The sequence below is a fragment of the Lissotriton vulgaris genome, chromosome 6 (assembly GCF_964263255.1).
Source record: "Lissotriton vulgaris chromosome 6, aLisVul1.2, whole genome shotgun sequence".
Classification (NCBI taxonomy): Eukaryota; Metazoa; Chordata; class Amphibia; order Caudata; family Salamandridae; genus Lissotriton; species Lissotriton vulgaris.
The window spans coordinates 325,679,471-325,702,380 of NC_141694.1; the positions used below are offsets into that span (position 1 = coordinate 325,679,471).

Below are 22,910 nucleotides of genomic sequence, written 5' to 3' on the forward strand. Positions count from 1 at the left end.
ACAAGCCCTCACATGCGTTATACAAATGTGTTTGTTATTCCGACCATATGACGACACAGCTATCTGTGGAATACAAACAAGGGCAGCCTGGTCGCAATCTTGGCCCATGGCAAAGATGCATGTTTAGAGTTCACCTGCGTAAAATCTCTTGTATTTAATACATCTTAAAAGGGGGCTCTTATCAATTCTTATGCCGAATTACTGTTTTAATTCGCTTTTACATAGAACTTTGTTTTGTGATAACTTCCCCTGGCTGCACGCATTTAGATACTTCTACTAAAGCTGTTCACACTGTTTAAGGCCCATTCACTGTCAAGATAAGATCTCTTCCCATAGAAAAGGCAGGCAGCTTTTAACAGCATTCTGAAATACATGCTTTTCATTACTTAGTTGTGTAAAGCAGATGCTTTAGCCTTGGAACATTTGTGGCATTTCCTATTCATGCCTCAGTACCTTTCTTAGCACTTTGTAGTCATTATCGGATTGATTTTTTCAAATTAATCTTTTTGGTCAATATGATCGAATTCTAAATGTTGTAATAGACATTGCACGTAAAAAAAAAGTGAATATACAAGAGCTATGCAATATTTTACTAATAAACAGGCAGCCACAAGTGCAATTACCTTGAGACAATAGGGTCATGAATTGAATGGTGCAGCTGGTGCAGTAGCACCATGCCCAAAAGGTGTCAGAACTCCTTTAAACACCTAATATTGATATATTTTACTACTATATAGACAATCACATTGTAATTTCCTTGCAGTTTAAAGGGGCTTCATTCAAATGGTGCGGCAGGTGCAGTGGCACCGGGACCAACAGTTGTCATAACTCCATTCAACACCAAATACTGCTATATTTGACTAAATTGGCAGTCACAAGTGCAGTTATCTTGCAGGCAACAGGGTCCTTATTCAAATAGTGCAGCAGGTGTAGTGGTACGGGGCCCAAACACTCCAGGCACCCCACTAAACATTGATTATTGCTATATTTTACCACTATACAGGCAGTCACAAGTGCAGTTATCTTTCAGGCACTAGGGGCATGATTTTAATGGTGTAGCAGGTGCAGTGGCAGCAAGCCAAAAAGTTGTCAGAACTCCTGTAAACACCTAATGTTGCTATATTTTACTACTAAACAGGCAGTCACAATTGCAGTTACTTTGTAGTTGAAAGGAGCTTGATTTAAATGGTGCAGCAGGTGCAGTGGCACCGGAGCCAAACGTTGTTATAACTCCTCTAAACATAAAATATTGCTATATTTTACTACTAAACAGGCAGTAACAAGTGCAGTTATCTTGCAGGAAACAGGGTCATTATTTGAATGGTGCAGCAGGCACTAGGAGCAAAGGCTATCAGAACTCTGCTACACACCTGGTATTGCTGAAGTTTACAACTAAACAGGCAGTCATAAGTGCAGTTATCTAGCAACCACTAGTGTCATGATTTCAATAGTGCGGCAGGTGCAGTGGCACCGGTACCAAAAGCTCTAGACACCCCAATAAACACTTAGTATTGCTATATTTTATTCCTAAACAGGCAATCACAAGTGCAGTTAACTTGCAGACAAAAGGGTCATGACTTGAATGGTGCAGTAGGTACAGTAGCACTGGGCCCAAAAGTTGTCACAACTCCTCGAAACCCATAATATAGCTATATTTGAGTACTCAACAGGCACAATTGTATTTACCTTGCAATTAAAAGGGACTTGATTTGAATGGTGCAGCAGGTGCAGTGGCACAGGGGCCAAAACTCTAGGGACCCCACTAACCCCAGATTATTGCTAATTTTTACTACTAAACAAGACAGTCACAAGTGAATGTATCAAGCAGGCAATAGGGTCATGATTTGAATGTACGTTATAAGAAACAAGGGTGCTTAGCTTATTCAAAATGAATATAATACAGTATAGGAACACAATGGAATATTATACGATTGAGGTTTCCTGACCCAGCCGGGAAAGGAATTTATTTTCAAGACACAATGTCCAATATACAATGCATAATAAAATAGCATGACACAAGCCTGTGCCGTACCAAGGAAAGAAAGGAAGAGTAGGAATAGAGTGAAAGGGGTGTTTTTTCAGGCAAAGGAAGAGAGCAAGAGCAGGGCACTGTAGAAACAATGAGGATCACTGACAGTGTCACCTGAAGCAGAGCATACACAATCTCATTTGACAATTTTGTAAGTGTAACCCCACTTTTGGGTGTCGACGTTTCGATCCCTATTGCTCATTAAATGCATGGGATCATCATCAGGACTTTAGAGATAAACAAAGCATGCCTGAATCTATCAAAGCCTGTTAGGAGAAACAAAAGATAAAGGGTCCATAAGGAGTAGCTTGAACATGTCTGCCAGCTTTGTAACACATTCGAATTCGCAGTGTGTGAATAAGTGCAGAGTGGCGTGACAGGTAAGATAACATATCCATATTGTTTTAACACTCCTCGGAATCGCAGTGACACGCGTGATGGGCTACTTGGCCAGAGTGTGTTGTGAAAGTGATTGTTTTGGCTCAGCTGAGGAGATGGTCGTGAGTTCGGTAATCTAGCTGTGCAGTGGTCGTGAGAAACCATTGAAGTGAAACGTGCCCGTGAATGCTATTGATATACTAGGGCGGAGGGTTGGGGGGAGCCGTTCATAATTGTAATTAAAATTAATACAGGGTAAAAAGTGGTCCGTACCTCTATTAAACGAGGTGAGAAGCCTCTCGTGGGAGGTTCCCTTTACTCCTTGGTTAATTCGGCGGAATTAATGATCAAGACGCCTAGCTGAGGACGCTAAGGAATGAAGGATAAACAGTGAAGGATGAACAAGTAGAAACCTTCAGTTACGGTATCACTTGTTAACTGCGCAGTGGGCTGGGATGGGTAACAAATGAAACCTACCAAACGGTTGAGCAGTGGTCCTTAATGGGATCCGATTAGCACGTTGTAGTGAGACATACGTGTACCGGTTTTGTTTTCGCCGGTGAAGCCGTGCTGAAAACAGACATAAGTTAGAGCCCTTGTTAATAGAGCGTTACCAGTGTGGCTCCGAGTTTAAAAGATCCGGGGCTTGGAGGTTCTAAAATGTGACAATAAGGAGAAAAATGACGTACCTTCTCCACTCTTTGGGAGGGCGGAGTACGGGATTTTAATGCAGGCACAGATGGCCTTACATGCAGTGCACCCTCAGCGTGGTGCTCGGGCGCTAGAATACATAATTAAATAAAATCGGTCAATGCTCCGCTTGTAAACGGGGCATAATGGGAAAGACTAACCATCTAATGGTACTTACTCAGTCAGGATAAGGACTCGCCCCTGCTTTGGACACTCGGTCGGTGCCGGTTCCCTGTTATGCTTTATGTGGTGGAGTGGATTATAGGTTCCGCGTTGGTCACGTGGTCGCCACTTTGGGCGCCATCTTACAAGGGTGAACAGCTATTCGTCCACGAGGAGGTTGTGCCTACGGTAGCTGCCATCTTAGAGTGGCTAACTAGATGGGCTAGTCATAGGGATATATGGGAATTGTGAGTGATAGTGACTTGGTGACAGTGACAGAAGTGACCAATAGTAAAGTTAAACAATTAATGTAAAAAATAACATAAAGAAAGTTTTGTCCCGCATTCCCGATTGTTCAACTTGTCATCAGAGATGCAATCATTTGGGGAATCCGTCTTCCACATTTAATTATCAGCAAAGTTTTTCAAAGCCATCTCTTTGTTCTAGGTCAGGGATAGTGTTCATCAGGGACAGGGATAACGTTCAACAGACAATTAGTTCAATCAGAGTAATGTAGTCCAGTCCTCACTCCGGTTGAGACCCGTATGGATAGTGTTAAATTGTATAATGGATTTCAACTCTTCCCGGTTCAGCAGTTGTTGTAGATTCCCACCTCTCTGTGGTAACTTGACGGACTTCAGGACCGTCCATCGCAAGTCGTCCGCTGTGTGCTTCATGTTGGCAAAGTGTTCTACCAACGGAGCATTGAGGGTCCCACATCTTATGCGACTCCGATGCTGGCTTATCCTTGTCTTTATTTTTTGTGTCGTTTGCCCCACATACATACAGGGGCAAGGGCATAGAATCGCATAAATTACATTGCAGCTATTGCAATTGGTGAAATCTCTCATGTGGATTGTGATATTATTGTGACTAAAGGTGCGCCCCTCAAGTGTCAAATCACAAACAATACATTGCCCACACTTTGCATGGCCTCTCATTGGTGGCAAACCCCAATTGGACTCAATTGTATTGTTTGGGGTTGAAGTAGGTAAGGCAGCCCGAACAAGGTGGTCTTTTATGTTCTTACTTTTTTTGAAAGCAAAAAGGGGTTCATCAAGTATGAGCTGGCCTGAATTTAGGGTTGGCCAGTGTCTCAGAACTGTTTTCCTGATTTTGTTTGAAATTGGGGAAAACGTTGTGACACACGCTATTCTCTCACAGTTTTGCCTGGTCTTTGGTTCCAGCAGGGCCTCCCTCGGACAATACCATGCACGTTTGGAGGCATTCCTTACTATTCTGTTTGGATAGCCTCGTGCTTTCAGTTTTGAACATAGGATGCTTGACTCCCTAAAGTAGTCACTTTTAGAGGAACAGTTCCGCCTGATCCGAAGGAACTGCGAATATGGCAATGAATCTTTTAGGGCTTTGGGGTGGTTGCTGTCATATCTCAGTAAGGTATTACGTTCAGTCGGTTTCCTATATAGGCGAGTGAGTAGTTCGCCTCCCTCATGATAGATCGTCAGGTCCAGGAAGGGTATCTCTGATTTATGCTGGGAAAGAGTGAACTGCAAATTGTCGCAGTTATTGTTTAACCAATGTAGAAATGAATCTAAAATTCTGTCATCTGAATTCCAAATCAGGAAAATGTCATCTATGTAGCGGCGCCAAATCCCTATGCTGGACCTAAATGGGTTGGTGTCAGCTAAGATTGTACCTGTCTCTAGTGCATCCATATAGATAATGGCCAGATGGGGAGCAAAAATCACTCCCATCGATGTCCCTTTGATCTGCTGGAAGAACACCCCATCAAAGACAAAATAATTTTTTGTGAGACATAGTTCAAGTAACTGTAATATGAACAGTGTCGGTACTCTGTGTGGTCGTGGTCTAGAGTCCAGTGTTTTCTCAATCACTCGTAGAGCCGCTCCTTGAGGTATGTTAGTATAGAGCGACTCTACATCGAGTGTACAGAGTGTTTGGTTGTTTGGATCAAAGGGAAGATGTTCAACAAGATTGATCATTTCCATGCTGTCACGGACATAACAGCATGTGGAAGGCACAAAGTCCTTAATGAAAAAATCCACATAGGACCCCAATGGTTCCAAAATCGATCCACAGGCCGATACTATTGGACGGCCTGGAGGGTTCTCAATGCTCTTATGCACTTTAGGCAAGGTATAGATGACCGGGAGTCGTGGACATTTAACATTGAGGAAATTGTATTCTTTTTTGCTCAAGAAACCCTCATCCCTGGCATCTGCGGTAATTTTCTTAATCAAAGTCTGGATCTCAGTTGTTGGATTGCGACCCAGTTTTAGGTAGTGTTCCCTGTTGTTTAACTGGCGGTTAATTTCATCTTTGTACGTGTCAATGTTCTGTAGAACAATGCCACCGCCTTTATCGGCGCTTTTGATGATTAAATCCGTATTAGATTTAAGGGAATCTATTGCCTCTTTTTCAATTTTGGGAATGTTGTACGGGATAAACAACCTCTTCTTCTCCAGCATCTCAAGATCTTTCAGAATAAGTTTTTCAAAAGTAATGACCTCTGGCGGAATCATACTCGCCGAGGGTAGGAAAGTGGAGGGTGGGCAGAAGGGAGTATTACGATTAGATTCAGGCACCGGGTGCAACTGAAAAAATGCTTTCAGCCGAATCAGTCTAAAGAATCTAAGAAGCTCTGTTTGTAATTCCATATAGTTTGGGCGTATCGTGGGGACAAAGGAGAGCCCTTTCTTCAGCAGTTCTAATTCAGAATGCTGTAGGATGTGATTCGATAGATTAAAGATAGGTAATGTTTCAGTCATATTTTGTGTTGTGGGTACTACCGCTGGTAAAAATTGTTGCGGGTCCTCCGCTCTCCCGGAGCGTTGAACCATTTCCTGGTTTTCTTTGATTAAGAAAATTACCGCAGATGCCAGGGATGAGGGTTTCTTGAGCAAAAAAGAATACAATTTCCTCAATGTTAAATGTCCACGACTCCCGGTCATCTATACCTTGCCTAAAGTGCATAAGAGCATTGAGAACCCTCCAGGCCGTCCGATAGTATCGGCCTGTGGATCGATTTTGGAACCATTGGGGTCATATGTGGATTTTTTCATTAAGGACTTTGTGCCTTCCACATGCTGTTATGTCCGTGACAGCATGGAAATGATCAATCTTGTTGAACATCTTCCCTTTGATCCAAACAACCAAACACTCTGTACACTCGATGTAGAGTCGCTCTATACTAACATACCTCAAGGAGCGGCTCTACGAGTGATTGAGAAAACACTGGACTCTAGACCACGACCACACAGAGTACCGACACTGTTCATATTACAGTTACTTGAACTATGTCTCACAAAAAATTATTTTGTCTTTGATGGGGTGTTCTTCCAGCAGATCAAAGGGACATCGATGGGAGCGATTTTTGCTCCCCATCTGGCCATTATCTATATGGATGCACTAGAGACAGGTACAATCTTAGCTGACACCAACCCATTTAGGTCCAGCATAGGGATTTGGCGCCGCTACATAGATGACATGTTCCTGATTTGGAATTCAGATGACAGAATTTTAGATTCATTTCTACATTGGTTAAACAATAACTGCGACAATTTGCAGTTCACTCTTTCCCAGCATAAATCAGAGATACCCTTCCTGGACCTGACGATCTATCATGAGGGAGGCGAACTACTCACTCGCCCATATAGGAAACCGACTGAACGTAATACCTTACTGAGATATGACAGCAACCACCCCAAAGCCCTAAAAGATTCATTGCCATATTCGCAGTTCCTTCGGATCAGGCGGAACTGTTCCTCTAAAAGTGACTACTTTAGGGAGTCAAGCATCCTATGTTCAAAACTGAAAGCACGAGGCTATCCAAACAGAATAGTAAGGAATGCCTCCAAACGTGCATGGTATTGTCCGAGGGAGGCCCTGCTGGAACCAAAGACCAGGCAAAACTGTGAGAGAATAGCGTGTGTCACAACGTTTTCCCCAATTTCAAACAAAATCAGGAAAACAGTTCTGAGACACTGGCCAACCCTAAATTCAGGCCAGCTCATACTTGATAAACCCCTTTTTGCTTTCAAAAAAAGTAAGAACATAAAAGACCACCTTGTTCGGGCTGCCTTACCTACTTCAACCCCAAACAATACAATTGAGTCCAATTGGGGTTTGCCACCAATGAGAGGCCATGCAAAGTGTGGGCAATGTATTGTTTGTGATTTGACACTTGAGGGGCGCACCTTTAGTCACAATAATATCACAATCCACATGAGAGATTTCACCAATTGCAATAGCTGCAATGTAATTTATGCGATTCTATGCCCTTGCCCCTGTATGTATGTGGGGCAAACAACACAAAAAATAAAGACAAGGATAAGCCAGCATCGGAGTCGCATAAGATGTGGGACCCTCAATGCTCCGTTGGTAGAACACTTTGCCAACATGAAGCACACAGCGGACGACTTGCGATGGACGGTCCTGAAGTCCGTCAAGTTACCACAGAGAGGTGGGAATCTACAACAACTGCTGAACCGGGAAGAGTTGAAATCCATTATACAATTTAACACTATCCATACGGGTCTCAACCGGAGTGAGGACTGGACTACATTACTCTGATTGAACTAATTGTCCGTTGAACGTTATCCCTGTCCCTGATGAACACTATCCCTGACCTAGAACAAAGAGATGGCTTTGAAAAACTTTGCTGATAATTAAATGTGGAAGACGGATTCCCCAAATGATTGCATCTCTGATGACAAGTTGAACAATCGGGAATGCGGGACAAAACTTTCTTTATGTTATTTTTTACATTAATTGTTTAACTTTACTATTGGTCACTTCTGTCACTGTCACCAAGTCACTATCACTCACAATTCCCATATATCCCTATGAATAGCCCATCTAGTTAGCCACTCTAAGATGGCAGCTACCGTAGGCACAACCTCCTCGTGGACGAATAGCTGTTCACCCTTGTAAGATGGCGCCCAAAGTGGCGACCACGTGACCAACGCGGAACCTATAATCCACTCCACCACATGAAGCATAACAGGGAACCGGCACCGACCGAGTGTCCAAAGCAGGGGCGAGTCCTTATCCTGACTGAGTAAGTACCATTAGATGGTTAGTCTTTCCCATTATGCCCCGTTTACAAGCGGAGCATTGACCGATTTTATTTAATTATGTATTCTAGCGCCCGAGCACCACGCTGAGGGTGCACTGCATGTAAGGCCATCTGTGCCTGCATTAAAATCCCGTACTCCGCCCTCCCAAAGAGTGGAGAAGGTACGTCATTTTTCTCCTTATTGTCACATTTTAGAACCTCCAAGCCCCGGATCTTTTAAACTCGGAGCCACACTGGTAACGCTCTATTAACAAGGGCTCTAACTTATGTCTGTTTTCAGCACGGCTTCACCGGCGAAAACAAAACCGGGACACGTATGTCTCACTACAACGTGCTAATCGGATCCCATTAAGGACCACTGCTCAACCGTTTGGTAGGTTTCATTTGTTACCAATCCCAGCCCACTGCGCAGTTAACAAGTGATACCGTAACTGAAGGTTTCTACTTGTTCATCCTTCACTGTTTATCCTTCATTCCTTAGCGTCCTCAGCTAGGCGTCTTGATCATTAATTCCGCCGAATTAACCAAGGAGTAAAGGGAACCTCCCACGAGAGGCTTCTCACCTCGTTTAATAGAGGTACGGACCACTTTTTACCCTGTATTAATTTTAATTACAATTATGAACGGCTCCCCCCAACCCTCCGCCCTAGTATATCAATAGCATTCACGGGCACGTTTCACTTCAATGGTTTCTCACGACCACTGCACAGCTAGATTACCGAACTCACGACCATCTCCTCAGCTGAGCCAAAACAATCACTTTCACAACACACTCTGGCCAAGTAGCCCATCACGCGTGTCACTGCGATTCCGAGGAGTGTTAAAACAATATGGATATGTTATCTTACCTGTCACGCCACTCTGCACTTATTCACACACTGCGAATTCGAATGTGTTACAAAGCTGGCAGACATGTTCAAGCTACTCCTTATGGACCCTTTATCTTTTGTTTCTACTAACAGGCTTTGATAGATTCAGGCATGCTTTGTTTATCTCTAAAGTCCTGATGATGATCCCATGCATTTAATGAGCAATAGGGATCGAAACGTCGACACCCAAAAGTGGGGTTACACTTACAAAATTGTCAAATGAGATTGTGTATGCTCTGCTTCAGGTGACACTGTCAGTGATCCTCATTGTTTCTACAGTGCCCTGCTCTTGCTCTCTTCCTTTGCCTGAAAAAACACCCCTTTCACTCTATTCCTACTCTTCCTTTCTTTCCTTGGTACGGCACAGGCTTGTGTCATGCTATTTTATTATGCATTGTATATTGGACATTGTGTCTTGAAAATAAATTCCTTTCCCGGCTGGGTCAGGAAACCTCAATCGTATAGTATTCCATTGTGTTCCTATACTGTATTATATTCATTTTGAATAAGCTAAGCACCCTTGTTTCTTATAACGTAGTTATACCCATGGTCCTTAGCCATTTATTGGGTTCCCCTTGTTTCTAAAAAAATGATTTGAATGTACAGCAGGTGCAGTAGCACCAGGACAAAAAGCTCTAACATTGTTATATTTTACTACTACTAAATAGGCAGTCACAAGGGCAGTTACCTTACAGACAAGGGGGTCATGATTTGAATGGTGCAGCAGGTGCAATGGCACGGGCCCAAAAGTTGTCAGAACTTCTCTAAACACCTAATATTGCTATATTTTACTTTCTATACAGGCAGACAATTGCAGTTATCTTTAATTGATCTGAATGTTACAGCAGGTGCAGTGGCACCGGGGCTAAAAGCTCTAGGGACCCCACTAAATGCCGAATATTACTAAATGTTACTGCTAAACGGGCAGTCGCAAGTGCAGTTATCTAGCAGGCACTATGGCCTTGATTACAATGGTGCTGCTGGTGCAGTGGCTCCGGGGGCCAATAATTTTCAGAACTTTTACAAACACCAAATAGTGCTAGATTTAACCACTAAAAAAGCAGTCACAAGTGCAGTTATCTTGCAGGCACTCGGGTCAGGATTTAAATGGTGCAGAAGGTGCAGTGACACCGGGGCTTAAAGCTCAAGGAACCTCTCTAAACATTACATTTTTTACTACTAAAAAGGAAGTCACAAGTACAATTACCTTACAGGCGATAGGGTCATGATTTGAATGGTGCAGCAGGTGCATTTGAACAGGGGCCAAAAGAGGTCATAACTTCTCTAAACACCAAATATTGCTATATTTTACTACTGAACAGGCAGTCACAAATGCAGGTATCTTGCAGGCACTAGGGGCGTGATTTGAATGGCGCAGCAGGTGCAGTAGCACCATGCCTAAAAGTTGTCAGACCTCAGCTAAACACATAATATTGCTATTACATCAATGAATTCTATTATTTCCCTCTTTCATTTCATTTTTCAAGATGTTGCTATTACTTACCCGCACTATACCATTAGTAGCAGCACAATGTTATTGCCTTTTTGTGCACAAACAAGTCCTAACACTTCAACAGACTTTCTGTAACTTATATTGCACAACTACTCAGCAAGCTACAACTTGCAACAAAAACCAGCTTATTATTAATCACATAGGCAAAACCTAATACATTTACCAATGCTTGTTCCGTATATATAACCTTTTGTATCCCAAGAATAATCAGAAGAGACCCTTTTGCTGACTTCAAGGGGTTCTTGCATGCTGAAGCTTTTGCCCAGCAGCTAACATGAGGGTGTCCAGTTTGCGACCAAGACGGAGTCCTACACTCTTACCCACCACGTAAAGGGGTTAGATCATCCAGAGTGGGTTTCTTGGCAGACCATTCATGAACACCTTAGACACATAGGCTAGGGTTTGCATCGTAGGAGTACGCTAGACTGTTAAAATTAGGGCTTCTAGATATATGGTATTTATTTTTTAAACATTTATCTCTGCATTTATCCATATTTATTTTTTACAAATCTCATTGGTATTAATCCATACTTAGTTTGTGTTTTATGAACAATTTGAGTAATAAAGTGGTATATTTCTACATTTATTTAACTGATAAACATGCACTTATACTTGGAAGCATGTTGTGTTTTAGCAAATTAAGCAGCCAATATAGCAAAACATAACACCCAATGGTAAATATTAGCATTATATACAAATATATGTTAAAAATATGGCTGCATTTAAGGAAATCTCATCCTGTTTTTCAGCTCCCCATGCTGTCTATCTGCTCAGCTGCTGGCCTGGAATTCATGAAGGGAACATGAAAGGTCACTCACAAGAAGCACAGTTTTCTGTATTATTCCATTTACCAGAAACACGTTGTTTTCTGTTTGTATTTATCTGTAAAAAAACAGTAAAAACTGAAAACTGGGAGCCCTAGTTATAATACTGTATATGAACGCATATATAAGTTGTCTCAACAAGATGGTGGAACTCTTCATTTTGTTCACTGCCTTGACACTTATAACTTTTGTCTATTGTTCATTGAAGCACATATTTTCTATACAAGAATCACTTCTGTCTTTTGCTCAGAGCAAAAGAGAGCAGGAGAGCCTGAGTGAAAGATTCTACATCTAACACCACAGTTGCTGAGGGAAAAGGGTTGTCATATTCATTAGTTGCCAGAAATGGTTGCTCCCTGCCTAGGTTTGGGGGGCTAGTGGTAGCACTGTGGGCTAATTGGTCCGATGGACAACATGCCCTGCGGGGTGCATGGAATCAGTCTGGCACCATCCTAAGTTTATGATGTTAATAAACAAGCAGTTCCTACTGATTAGTGGAGACTATACCACAGTTTTACTTGAGAAAGTATAAGCCATACAACCTGAAAGGGCAATAGAGTGGGGAAAATCAGCCCAAAGCACTCTCGTACATATCTGGCAGACTCTTCACCAGCACATTTCCAGTAAATTATTTTGTTGAAAATTAAGAATGCAATGATTTCAACAACTTAAAAAAACACTTGTGCCTAAATATATACTTATTTTACTCATATTGTAAGAAAACAAGATCGAGTGAAAACCTGGTGTGTCTAATAGCTCTATTAAACTACTCAATCTGTAATGGTCTAGTGGAAATTACTTGAGTTTCTAGTCCGCAACACCAGATTCAGCTTGACACGTCACAAACTAGCATTCTATTCATGGTAAAGAATGAAAACACACAAACACCCAAATGAGGGAAAACAATAGAGAACTTAGCAGCACATGAGATGTAAGCTAGGAAAAACGGCAAGGCACATATCAAATCAACTTGTTATGGTAGATAAATGAGGATGGCTCAGACATAAGTGCTCCACCTTCGAATTAGCACTCTACGTCATGAATTGGAACAATCTGCATCTCTTTAATTATAAGAAAGTGATTCACACACGAAAAGTAGGCCAGGTAAATTCAGGTCTCTAGTAATCACAAGCATTGTGTCAAAAGTAGAATTAGCAATGTAATCGTTTTATTAGAAGGCTAGGGCAATTATCTGGGCTGGGCTCACTAAAGCAAGCTTTAACTCACTGTCCACAACAGGGAGCTTCGCTCCCGGTTGCAGTAGTGTAACAGTGCTGTACCCATGTTGTGTGGTTGGTTACAAAATGAAGAATCTATCAAAATTTAAATTCAAAGGATCTCAGCTACAATCTCTTGCTCCTCATGTGCTGTACACAAGAGTGTGATCTTGTAACAGAGTACCCTAATAAACAGCATAAAGCAGGCCCATGGGATCAAATGATTAAAAATTTACAGTAATGCCCATTTATAGACAAAGAAGGTCATTACGAAATTCACCTTGGGGAAAAAGATCAGTTTCAGGTTGAAAACTGGTGGTCTTGTTTGCAAGTTACGGGAGCCTGAAGCACATTCACAGAACAACCAGGCCCCTGCATAAATGTATTGTAAATGAGACTAGTGAAGGCACCATCTTGATTAAGGAGCCCAGCCATGGTCGGTCCACTGTGCCTGAGGGGCCACGCCCCTCACCTTTAGCCTCTCAAGAACAGTGTCTGTCAGGCTGAGCAAAGTTCGGCCTGACAGACACTTTTTATTTTCAGGTCAGGCAGCCAATACTTAGACATGCTCTAAATGCGCAGGCTCCTGGCTGACTGAGCTGGACTTTGCTGGGCTGAGGATATCACAGCTCCTGTGCATGTGATCTCCTCAGCTCGCAAAAGGTTCGTGAGGCCCTCTCCCTCGGTCGTGAGATGTAGCGTCACTCGTTGCCTCGGACCTGGGTGCTTCAGTTTTAAGCCCTGAAGCACCCAGGGTCGAGTATCTATCAGTGACACTTCGTCACAAAGTGGGGTGGGGTCACCAGTCTCACTGATCCCGTTCAATCTGTTACGAGGTTGGGACTGCTGCCTTAGGTCAGCCAATGATGGGAGGGGGTAGTCTCAACCGTCCTGGGACCTTCAAGGTAGAGATGTGCATGTGTGTGAATGCATAGATGGGGGTGATTATGTATGTGTGCGTGTTTATCCCGTCCGCCACCCTCCCTCCTAAAATTACCGTCCGCCACCGGGGGAACGGTATTCTGGGGTACTAGAGCTTAGCCTTTAAGGCTCTTGTAGGTCACTTCTTGGACTGTGCTCATAAAACTAAAGGGAACTTTAAAGAATGGACTCCCTGAGAATGTGATCGATAGCAAGCAACGTGGTCCCTCAGAGCTCAAAGGAGAAACAGCAGCACCCACCCCTTTGAGCATCATACAGCTGGTCAAACCCACAATCACAGGCAGCAAAATATAAATGGCCAAAGGCTAGGCAAAAACACGTAATAAAGTTTACAAAATCACAAGCAGGTGCTGATACTTTTAAAAGTACAATAAATTAGTCAATGAAACTTTCAAGGCTCAGGTCTTTTAGGTAGACTTTGGCCCTCATTATGAGAGGACTGGTTGGGAAGAAGTTATTTATCAGACCTGATAAGAAAAGATTCCGAGGATCATTATTCATCAGGGCTGATAATTAATTGCTATCACAACCTTCCCCCATTCCAATGCGGATTGACATGCAGATTCTGGTGCCTGATGTACCAACATCTGCATATACTGGTATTTACTGTAGATGTTCCCCCCGTAACGTTCAGCTAGTTTAACCTGCCAGAATTCACCTAGGGGAATTGCAGGAATGCTGTAATTAACGCTAAACTCGTGATTCCGGTCCCTGTGCAACCATGTGTTTGCACAAAAATCAGAAAATAACAAGCCTCAGGTGAGTGCCATAATGCCTTTCTAATAAATACCTAACTTTCTCTAATGCAAGTTACTTACCTTCGGTAACGATATATCTGTAAGAAACAGTAGTTAGTATCAGATTCCTTACCTTAGAATATCCCCAGGCGTCAGACTGGATACGGAAAGTTTTGCGTAGCAGTACCCCTGCGCGTCGGTAGGCGTCGGAGTACTGTCAGTTCTTATACACAGTTTTTCCGCACCAGAAACGCAGAGCCATGATAAAAACCAACACTGGTGCCATGAGACTAGGGCCCTGAAAGGGGATGACCTTAACCCTAGATATTGGTTCGCAGAACAGGGAGGATGGGTGGGGCGGTAAGGAATCTTGATGCACAAGACAACCCATCGGTATATGGTTTGTTTGTGCACCGCCCGTCCCTTCTTAGCGCCCACGTAACCAACAAAGAGTTGGTCATCCACCCGGAACTGACACGTGCGATCCAGATAGAATGAGAGCGCACGTTTTGGGTCCAGACAGTGGAGCCTCTCTTCCTCTTTCGAGGGATGCGGAGGTGGAAAGAAGGTGGGCAAGGTGATGGACTGCCCGATGTGGAAGGCTGTGACTACCTTGGGTAGGAAAGAGGATCGCGTCCATAACACAACTTTGTCCGGATGGACAGAAAGGAAAGGAGGTTGTGAAGAAAGGGCCTGGAGCTCACTCACTCTCCTGGCAGAGGTGATGGCAACCAGGAATGCAGTCTTAAGGGTAAGAAGACAAACAGTACAGTTATGAATTGGCTCGAAGGGAGCGCACATCAGATAAGTCAAAACAAGGTTCAAGTCCCACTGAGGCATCACGAAAGGAACAGGGGGAACATATGAGTGATACCCTTCTAGGACCTATTTACAACTGGGGACTTGAACATAGAGGGCTGATCAGGGAGCCTTAAGAAGGCGGAAATGGCGAAGAGGTAGCCCTTGATAGTGCCCAGAGCAGAGCCCTGCTGGGCAAGAGAAAGAAGAAAGAGGAGAACCTCAGAAAGAGGGGCAGAGAGTGGACCCACAGCCTTTGCTGTGCACCATGCCACAAATTTGTTCCACCTGCAGGCATATACCGATTATGTGGAGGGACGCCTGGCTGCCAGAATAACATCACAGACTTCAGGAGGCAAGTCAAATGGCCTCAACTGTCACCGCTCAATCTCCACGTATGGAGGTGGAGGCTGGACAGGTTCGGGTGGAGGACCGTCACCTGCTGCTGCGACAGAAGGTCTTCCTGAAGAGGCAGACGAATCGGGGGATCGACTAACATGCTTAGTAGCTCTGGATACCAGTATCTTCATGCCCAGTCCGGAGCCACAAGGATGACTTGGGCCCGGTCACGTCTGATCTTCTTCAGCACTCTGGGCAGTACTGGTATAGGCGGAAAGGGTTACAACAGACCGCAACTCCGCTTGTGACGAAAAGTGTCTCTGAGCGAGTGCTGCCTTGGAAATTCCAACAAGCAGAACTGATGACATTGCGCGTTCTCTTCGGTGGCCAATAGATCTAACCAAGGCTCTCCCCACTGCTGAAAGAGACCTTGCGCCACGTCCGAGTTCAGACGCCATTCGTGATCCATCATGCACAGATGGCTGAGTTCGTCAACCCTGGCGTTCAGAGAACCTGCCAGGTGTTGAACCACCAGAGTCACGCCCTGATGTTCCAGCCACTGCCAGAGGCGCAGAGCCTCCTGGCATAGGGTCCAGTTGGAGTACCACATGGCGGTGGTGTTGTCCGTGAACACATGCACTACACTCCCCCGGACAGAGGGGAGGAATGCATTCAGTGCAAGCCGGATCACCCGCAGCTCCAGAAGGTTGATGTGGAGCCGGGACTCCGCCGGAGACCAGAGGCCTCTGATTTCCGCCTCTCCCATGTGGCCCCCCAGCCCTGGAGGGACGCGTCCGTCACAACTGCGTGCTCCGGTTGGGGTAGGGAGAGGGATCTGCCGCTGACCCAATCGCGGTCCGTGAGCCACCACTGCAACTGTCTTGCAGTGCCCTCTGAGATCAAGACATGGTCGGACAAGTTGCCCTGATGCTGGGCCCACTGAAACTTCAGGTCCCACTGCAGAGCCCGCATCCGCCACCTGGCGTGATGCACCAGAAGGATGCAGGAGGCCATCAGCCCCAGAAGCCGCAGCGTCAACCTGACCGAGACTCGGGATAACGGCTGAAAGATCGGAATCAGAGCCGGAATATCCCAATCCCGCTGTTCGGGAGGATAAACCCGAAACTGCACAGAGTCTAGCACCGCTCCGATGAAGAGGAGCTTCTGAGAGGGACACAGGTGCGACTTTGGCACATTGATGGAGAACCCCAGCAGGTGCAGGAGGTCGGCCGTTGTCTGGAAGTGGCTGACGACTGTCTGGGGCGAGCCCGCCTTCAACAACCAGTCGTCGAGGTAGGGGAAGACTGAAACCCCTAATCTGCGCAGATGAGCGGAGAACACCGCCATCACTTTCGTGAACACCCGTGGGGCGCTGGTAAGGCCGAAGGGGAGCACGGCAAACTGAAAGTGCTCGTGGCCTACCGTGAACCGCAGGTAGCGCCGGTGGGCCGGCAGGACGGGAATGTGAAAGTAGGCGTCCTGCAAGTCCAACGCTACCATCATGTCTCCCAGGTCTAGGGCAGCTAAGACCTGAGCCAAAGTCAGCATCTTGAACTTCTCCTTCCGGAGGAAGCCATTGACGTTCCGAAGGTCCAAGATAGGGTGTAGGCCCCCTTTGCCCTTCTTGGGAACCAGAAAGTAGTGGGAGTAACAACCACACCCTACTTCTGGCCCAGGAACGCGCTCGATGGCCCCCTTGGCAAAGAGGGCCGTAACTTCCTCTTGCAGAAGTTGCAAGTGATCCTCCGACACACGGTGGTACTGCGGTGGCATGGCTGGAGGGGTTGCCTCGAAGGGGAGGGAGTAGCCCCTTCGGACGATTTGCAGACTTACCTGTCCGATGTGATGGAGCGCCAGTGGAGGAGGTGATGGTGAACCCTGCCCCCCGCTGGCGTTAAATGGGCCTGAAAGCTCGGACTAGGAAGGCTTTGAGACGGATGCTGCGGGGGTAGATGTGGACTGGCCGCGCCGTTGTCCCCTGTTACCGCCGTAACGGTGACCACGCCCGCTGCCGCGCTGAATGTTAGTCTGCGGCCCGTGGCTGGCAGGACGTGTGGGGGCGCCCCTTCCGTGGCCATGAAAGGAGCGCTGGGCAGAAGTTTGCTGGCGCAGGGCCGACAGGCCCAAGGACTTGGCCGTAGCCCTGCAGTCATTAAAGCGTTCCAGCGCACTATCCGCCTTGCCACCGAAGAGGTGGCTGCCATCGAACGGCATGTCCATAAGGGTGTTCTGGACATCGGCCGAGAAGTTGGCGGACCACAGCCAGGTGTGGCGGCGAACCGCCACAGACGTGGAAATCGCTCTTCCAAGCGAGTCCGTGGTGTCCAGTCCACATCGTATTGAATACCGCGCTGCATCTCTTCCCTCCGCGAGGGCTTGAGCGAGCTTCACCCGGGCTCCCTCCGGGCACTCAGACAGCACTTCCGCGTCCGTATCCCACAGAGAGTGGGTGTAACGGCCCAAGAGGCACGCAGTGTTGACCGACCACAATTCCAAACTAAGGGAGGAGAACATCTTCTTGCCAAATTGTTCATACCTCTTGGATTCCCAATCTGGTGGTGCAGTCGGGAATGTGGACTTGGAAGTAGAGGCCTGGATAACCAGGCTCTCTGGGTGGGGTGGGTTGCCAAGAAACTAGGGTCGCCCGGAGTAGGGAGGTGGCGCCTAGCGACGTTCCTATCTACAGGGGGACCTGTAGTTGGCATGGACCAGGTGCCCAACAGGACGTCCGTGAGAGCCTCATTAAACGGCAGTAGAGGCTCTGGGGAGCTTACCTGCGGTTTAAGGACCTCTGTGAGGATGTTAGACCTCACCTTTGCGAAGGGGAGCTCAACAGCCAAGGCCTTGGCCACCCTTGTCAGCACCACACTATAAGCAGCCCACTCCTCCGTAGGCATGGTAGGAGGGGAGACAAAACCAGTGTCTGGGGAGGTATCCAGGCCACTGGCTTCCCCTAGTTCCCGTGTCCAGTCCTGAAATGACTGGCACTCACGTGCCAGAGGGTCCTCAGACCCCCCCAGTCTCCCTCGTCGTCCGTGTCCTGAAATTCAGGGGTAAAGGATGGACCCAGATCCTCGAAGAATTCCTCTTCGGCCGGCGCCGAATGCGGCGTCGAGCGATGCCGCTCCGACGCGGATCCTGACCGAGGGGTTGACCAGGGACGGCGTCATGCAGGGATGACGCCGGGGATGACACCCTAGGGGCCGACGCCAGAGGGGGGCGTAAGGTCGACCAGTGGCGACTCGGATCTGGAACCGGATCCCGCGGAGCATTGCGGCGCCGGGGCCGAAGCACACGACGGCGCCGGGGCCAAAGCACCCGGCCCACTTGGACTCCCAGTCGGGCCGCTTGGCTCGAAGGCGCCGTGGAACCCAACGGAGGAGAGAGCGACCCCATGGCCATGAGGAAGGCTTCGATCTCCTCCGGCGTCGCGTTCTGCCCAGGGACCGGCGGGTATGGGGCAGGCAGCGACGCCTGCGGAGCCGCGTGGGCGGTGTCACCCGAACCCCCGGCCGCGTCACGCGAGCGTCGGGGGGAGTCAGAAGAGCGATGACGCCTCTTCGACTTCTTGTGCCTCTTACCTGAGGACTTGGAGCCCAACGAGTGGTGTCGAGTCGCCGAGCTGTGATGACTCCGGCCCCGCGACTGGTCCCTCGACCTCCTTCCGGACCAGGACCTCGAACGGCGCGGGGCGGACAGCCGGAGCTCGTGGCGCTTACGGAACCGCTCCCGCCTAACCTTCGACGTCAAGGCCCGACAGTCGGGGCAGGACTTGTCATCATGGTCGGGCCCCAGGCAATGTAGGCACCGGCGATGGGGATCGGTAACCGACATCACTCGGCTGCAGTCGTCACAGGGCTTGAACCCGGGCATCCCTACCGGCACCGATGGAGTCGTATGACTCGAAACAGATCCAAAAAGATCGAAAAAGATTAGTCAAAAAATGACTAAAGGGTACCACTTTCCTCAGACCTGCGCTTGCTGGCGCGGAAAAAAGAAGAACTGACATCAGCGTGCGAGGGCGGCGTCTAAGTACTCAGACGACGTCATCCCGGCGCCAACGACGCCGACGACAAACGCGGAGCCGCAGACAACGCCTACCGACGCGCAGGGGTACTGCTACGCAAAATTTTCCGGATCCAGTCTGACGCTTGGGGATATGGTAAGGAATCTAATACTAACCTGTTTCTTTCAGATATTCTATTTTCAACACAACATTCATCTGTTGCTTTTGGGCAAACATTTGTATGGAAATCATTAACTAGAAATGTGTTTGTGGTGTCAAAATCAAACTCATCTAAAAATTCCAGAAAACAATCCTTTGCTGACCTCCAGTGAAGCTGTGTCACAGGTGGCCTCAGGCAACGGGACAAAATGGTAGAGCGGCTGTCCCTTGAATTTGATAAAGAGTCGTATATCTATGTTACACCATAGTAGTACAATGCACAAGGAACAACCAGTATCACAAGACCTGCCCTTACTTAAAACAGTTCTCTATGTGCCATCGCTGTGACTTTTCTTGTAGAAAAGAACGCCACAGTGCTAAAGCTGCTTACTGCTTCACATATTCATGGGCCTGTTAAAAAACTTTCCTTGAGCTTTGAATGGTCTATCTGTGCATGTGTATGCTTAGAGTATGCCTGGTCTTTCCAGCTTGTTTACTAGCCGCACTGCGTCTGTGGCTGTACGCTCTGCTCTACAGTCTTGGTGCAAAAGTGCATGCACACAAATGCTCCTTTCCTGCCCAGGTGTGCACACGCTGCTGCTGCCTTCCCTCCATCGTTTAAAGGCATGTCCTTAGTTCAAAATATGCTAACATAAAATGCTTTGAGGGATAGTACTTGCTGCTGGTGACAGGTGCAGTCACCAGTAGAAATACAACAGAGGAGGACACACCTCCTCATCCCCAGCTGAAATGCTCCATCCACACAAACAGGGGCCTGTAACCGTGAGAGTGTAATTCTTCAGATGCCTCTGACTCATTACCATTACTTCCTCGTTCATCACGGGTAATAAGAAGGACCTTAAAAACAGTCTAAATACAAAATACACAAACAGTGCAGCCATCTTTGTATGTAGAGCTTAGTGTCTCTCGAGATACTGAGACCTCGGCATGGGTGACAGAGAAACAGAAGTCTAGAGATATTTTTATAGCACAACAGAATGCTCAAACTATGATGATGAAGACAGATGAGGTGGTAATGCTTCAAACAGAAATACTACATAAACCAGCTGCAACATAGATTCTAGCCCTAAAAGGTTTGAGTTAGTGAACCGTGAAGTACGTTACAGATCATGGAAAGCAGGGGCAAAGATGTACTGTGGAACCTGCATCATGAACGTCTAGGACCATTAAAGTGCGCGTACGAGAGCACAACCATTAAAACGTAAATTTAAAAATAAATTAAGTGGAGCAGGTGAGTTAGAATCCCAAATAAAAGATACTTACGTTTACTTTTATATTTATTTTGTTTGGTTCTGAGAGTAGAGAAGAGTGTTTTTTCACTTTTCCAAGTATACCTGTTAGGGTAAAACAATAAAATTCAACAAATATCGAAAAGCTGGTCTCCAAACAGATCAAATAGAAACTTATATTGTTGTAAGCACTATTCCATCAAATGTTGCACCTAGACGGACAGTACTATCATGTAAAGCTTGACGGTACTGCCCATAAGCAGCTGTCATTTTTAAAGTTTGTCAACATGACAGTTACTTAAATACAACTTTGCTTAAGGATATGAGACAAGAGCAAGCTTCATTTGAGATTTAAACCTTAGCTCAACTGTATAATTTGATATGTAGCGATTTTGAGTTCTTGAGTTGATTACTTGATCCAATGCAATTTTTTAAACCAAACACTTTAATTTTTCTGTAGATTTATTCCCACCCTTTAGGGAAATGTTAATTTTCCTTCTATCGTACAGTCATTGGCCATTTGACTTTATTGAATGAGAAAGTGGACCCTGCTATAAAATATTTCGCACTGACCAGTTTATTCTACACCACACAACTAAGTAAATGGTTAGCTAATGCTTAAACACAAGTTTTTTTTCTATGTTTGAGCTTAGTTAACCTTGTCAAACATATTCATAGGTGTATTTACAGATTTACAGCAATGGCCTCAACCACTACCTTCAGACAGTAGCAAGCGTACACACTTGACAGATAATATGGATTTTAAAAAACTCTGTTTACTCTCAAAATTATCTTGAGATCTTATGATCAGCAGTAGGTTGATGCATCACATCTTATCTATTAGCCTGTAGTAACTTAAAGCAAAAACCTTCATGTCTTAGCCCTATAGTAGAGTTATGCTACAGAGCACAGTCCTTTAGTATAGGACGGTGTACCATGTCTCCATATCGGTCCAGACTCCCCTAGAGTCGTGGAGATCCTTGAGCTTGATAGAGCTTTTAGCCATCTTATGAGTCACATTGTCCTTATTGCCATTTCATGAGAGGGAGAATGGGTTAGTCATGCAAGAAAATATGGTGGCTAAGACCTAAATCAATCATCACCTGCTGGCCTGCCTGGGTAGAACTAAACCTTAATTGCATTTATGCCACCTTCATTCCCATGGAGGACAATATTTGGGTGGACAAATCTAAAAAAGTGCTTAATTCATCTTCTGACCTATCAGGCTATTTTATGTTAGCTGTTATGTTAGTTAGTAACACAGATGTCTTGGAAAATGTAGGTTGCCCTAAAGAGAGACTATTTTAAGGTAGTCCTATAAAAGAGATCTTGGAATATACTTAGATCCAAATTCACATCCTCAGATATGTGTTCGTCAGGTGGTGAATAATTGTGCTGATTTTACTACAGTTTCCAGAGGTATTAAAAAAGATCGTAGGATAAGTAAACAAAAAGAAGGTAGATGTTAATAACACTAAACTCAGACAGAGAACTGTTCCAGTGGTTGCTTAGAAGAGATGGATGCCTTTCAGTGTCCAGGATGCTGTGTGCAATGAGTTGGTGAGATTAAAGCAAGTGGGGGTAATCACACTAATGGAAGCCAAAGAGTGGTAGGCTAGGAGGGCAAACCGAGCAATAAGACTGTATCGAGTTGAGCGTTTTAAATAAAGACATTATTGTTAATCAGTATCCACTGCCAAATAAAAAAGAAACTATTGATGTTGGCAGATGCTGAAACCTTCACAATCTTGGATTTAGCATGTGCTTATCATCAGATCAAATTACATCCGGACTCCTAGGAACTTCCAGGAACCTACACGTTTTGGTACACCAATGAGAAATTTTAAGTATACCATTTAGATTAATTTCAGCTGCTTCAGTTTTAGAGAGGGTGATGCAATCTGTTTTGGGGACTTTGCATGATGTGTGTTGTTTTTA

At 45.7% G+C, this 22,910-nt stretch overlaps 1 protein-coding gene across 2 annotated transcripts in view; it reads right to left on the minus strand.

Annotated features, from left to right (window-relative positions):
- TAF1B (TATA-box binding protein associated factor, RNA polymerase I subunit B) overlaps positions 1-22,910 on the minus strand; it is a 909,612-nt gene that overhangs the window by 248,006 nt on the left and 638,696 nt on the right. For both annotated transcript variants that reach the window (XM_086926356.1, XM_086926357.1), the window contains exon 13: positions 21,007-21,077. In XM_086926356.1, the coding sequence (XP_086782482.1) occupies positions 21,007-21,077 (71 nt within the window). The remainder of the gene's footprint in view (positions 1-21,006; positions 21,078-22,910) is intronic.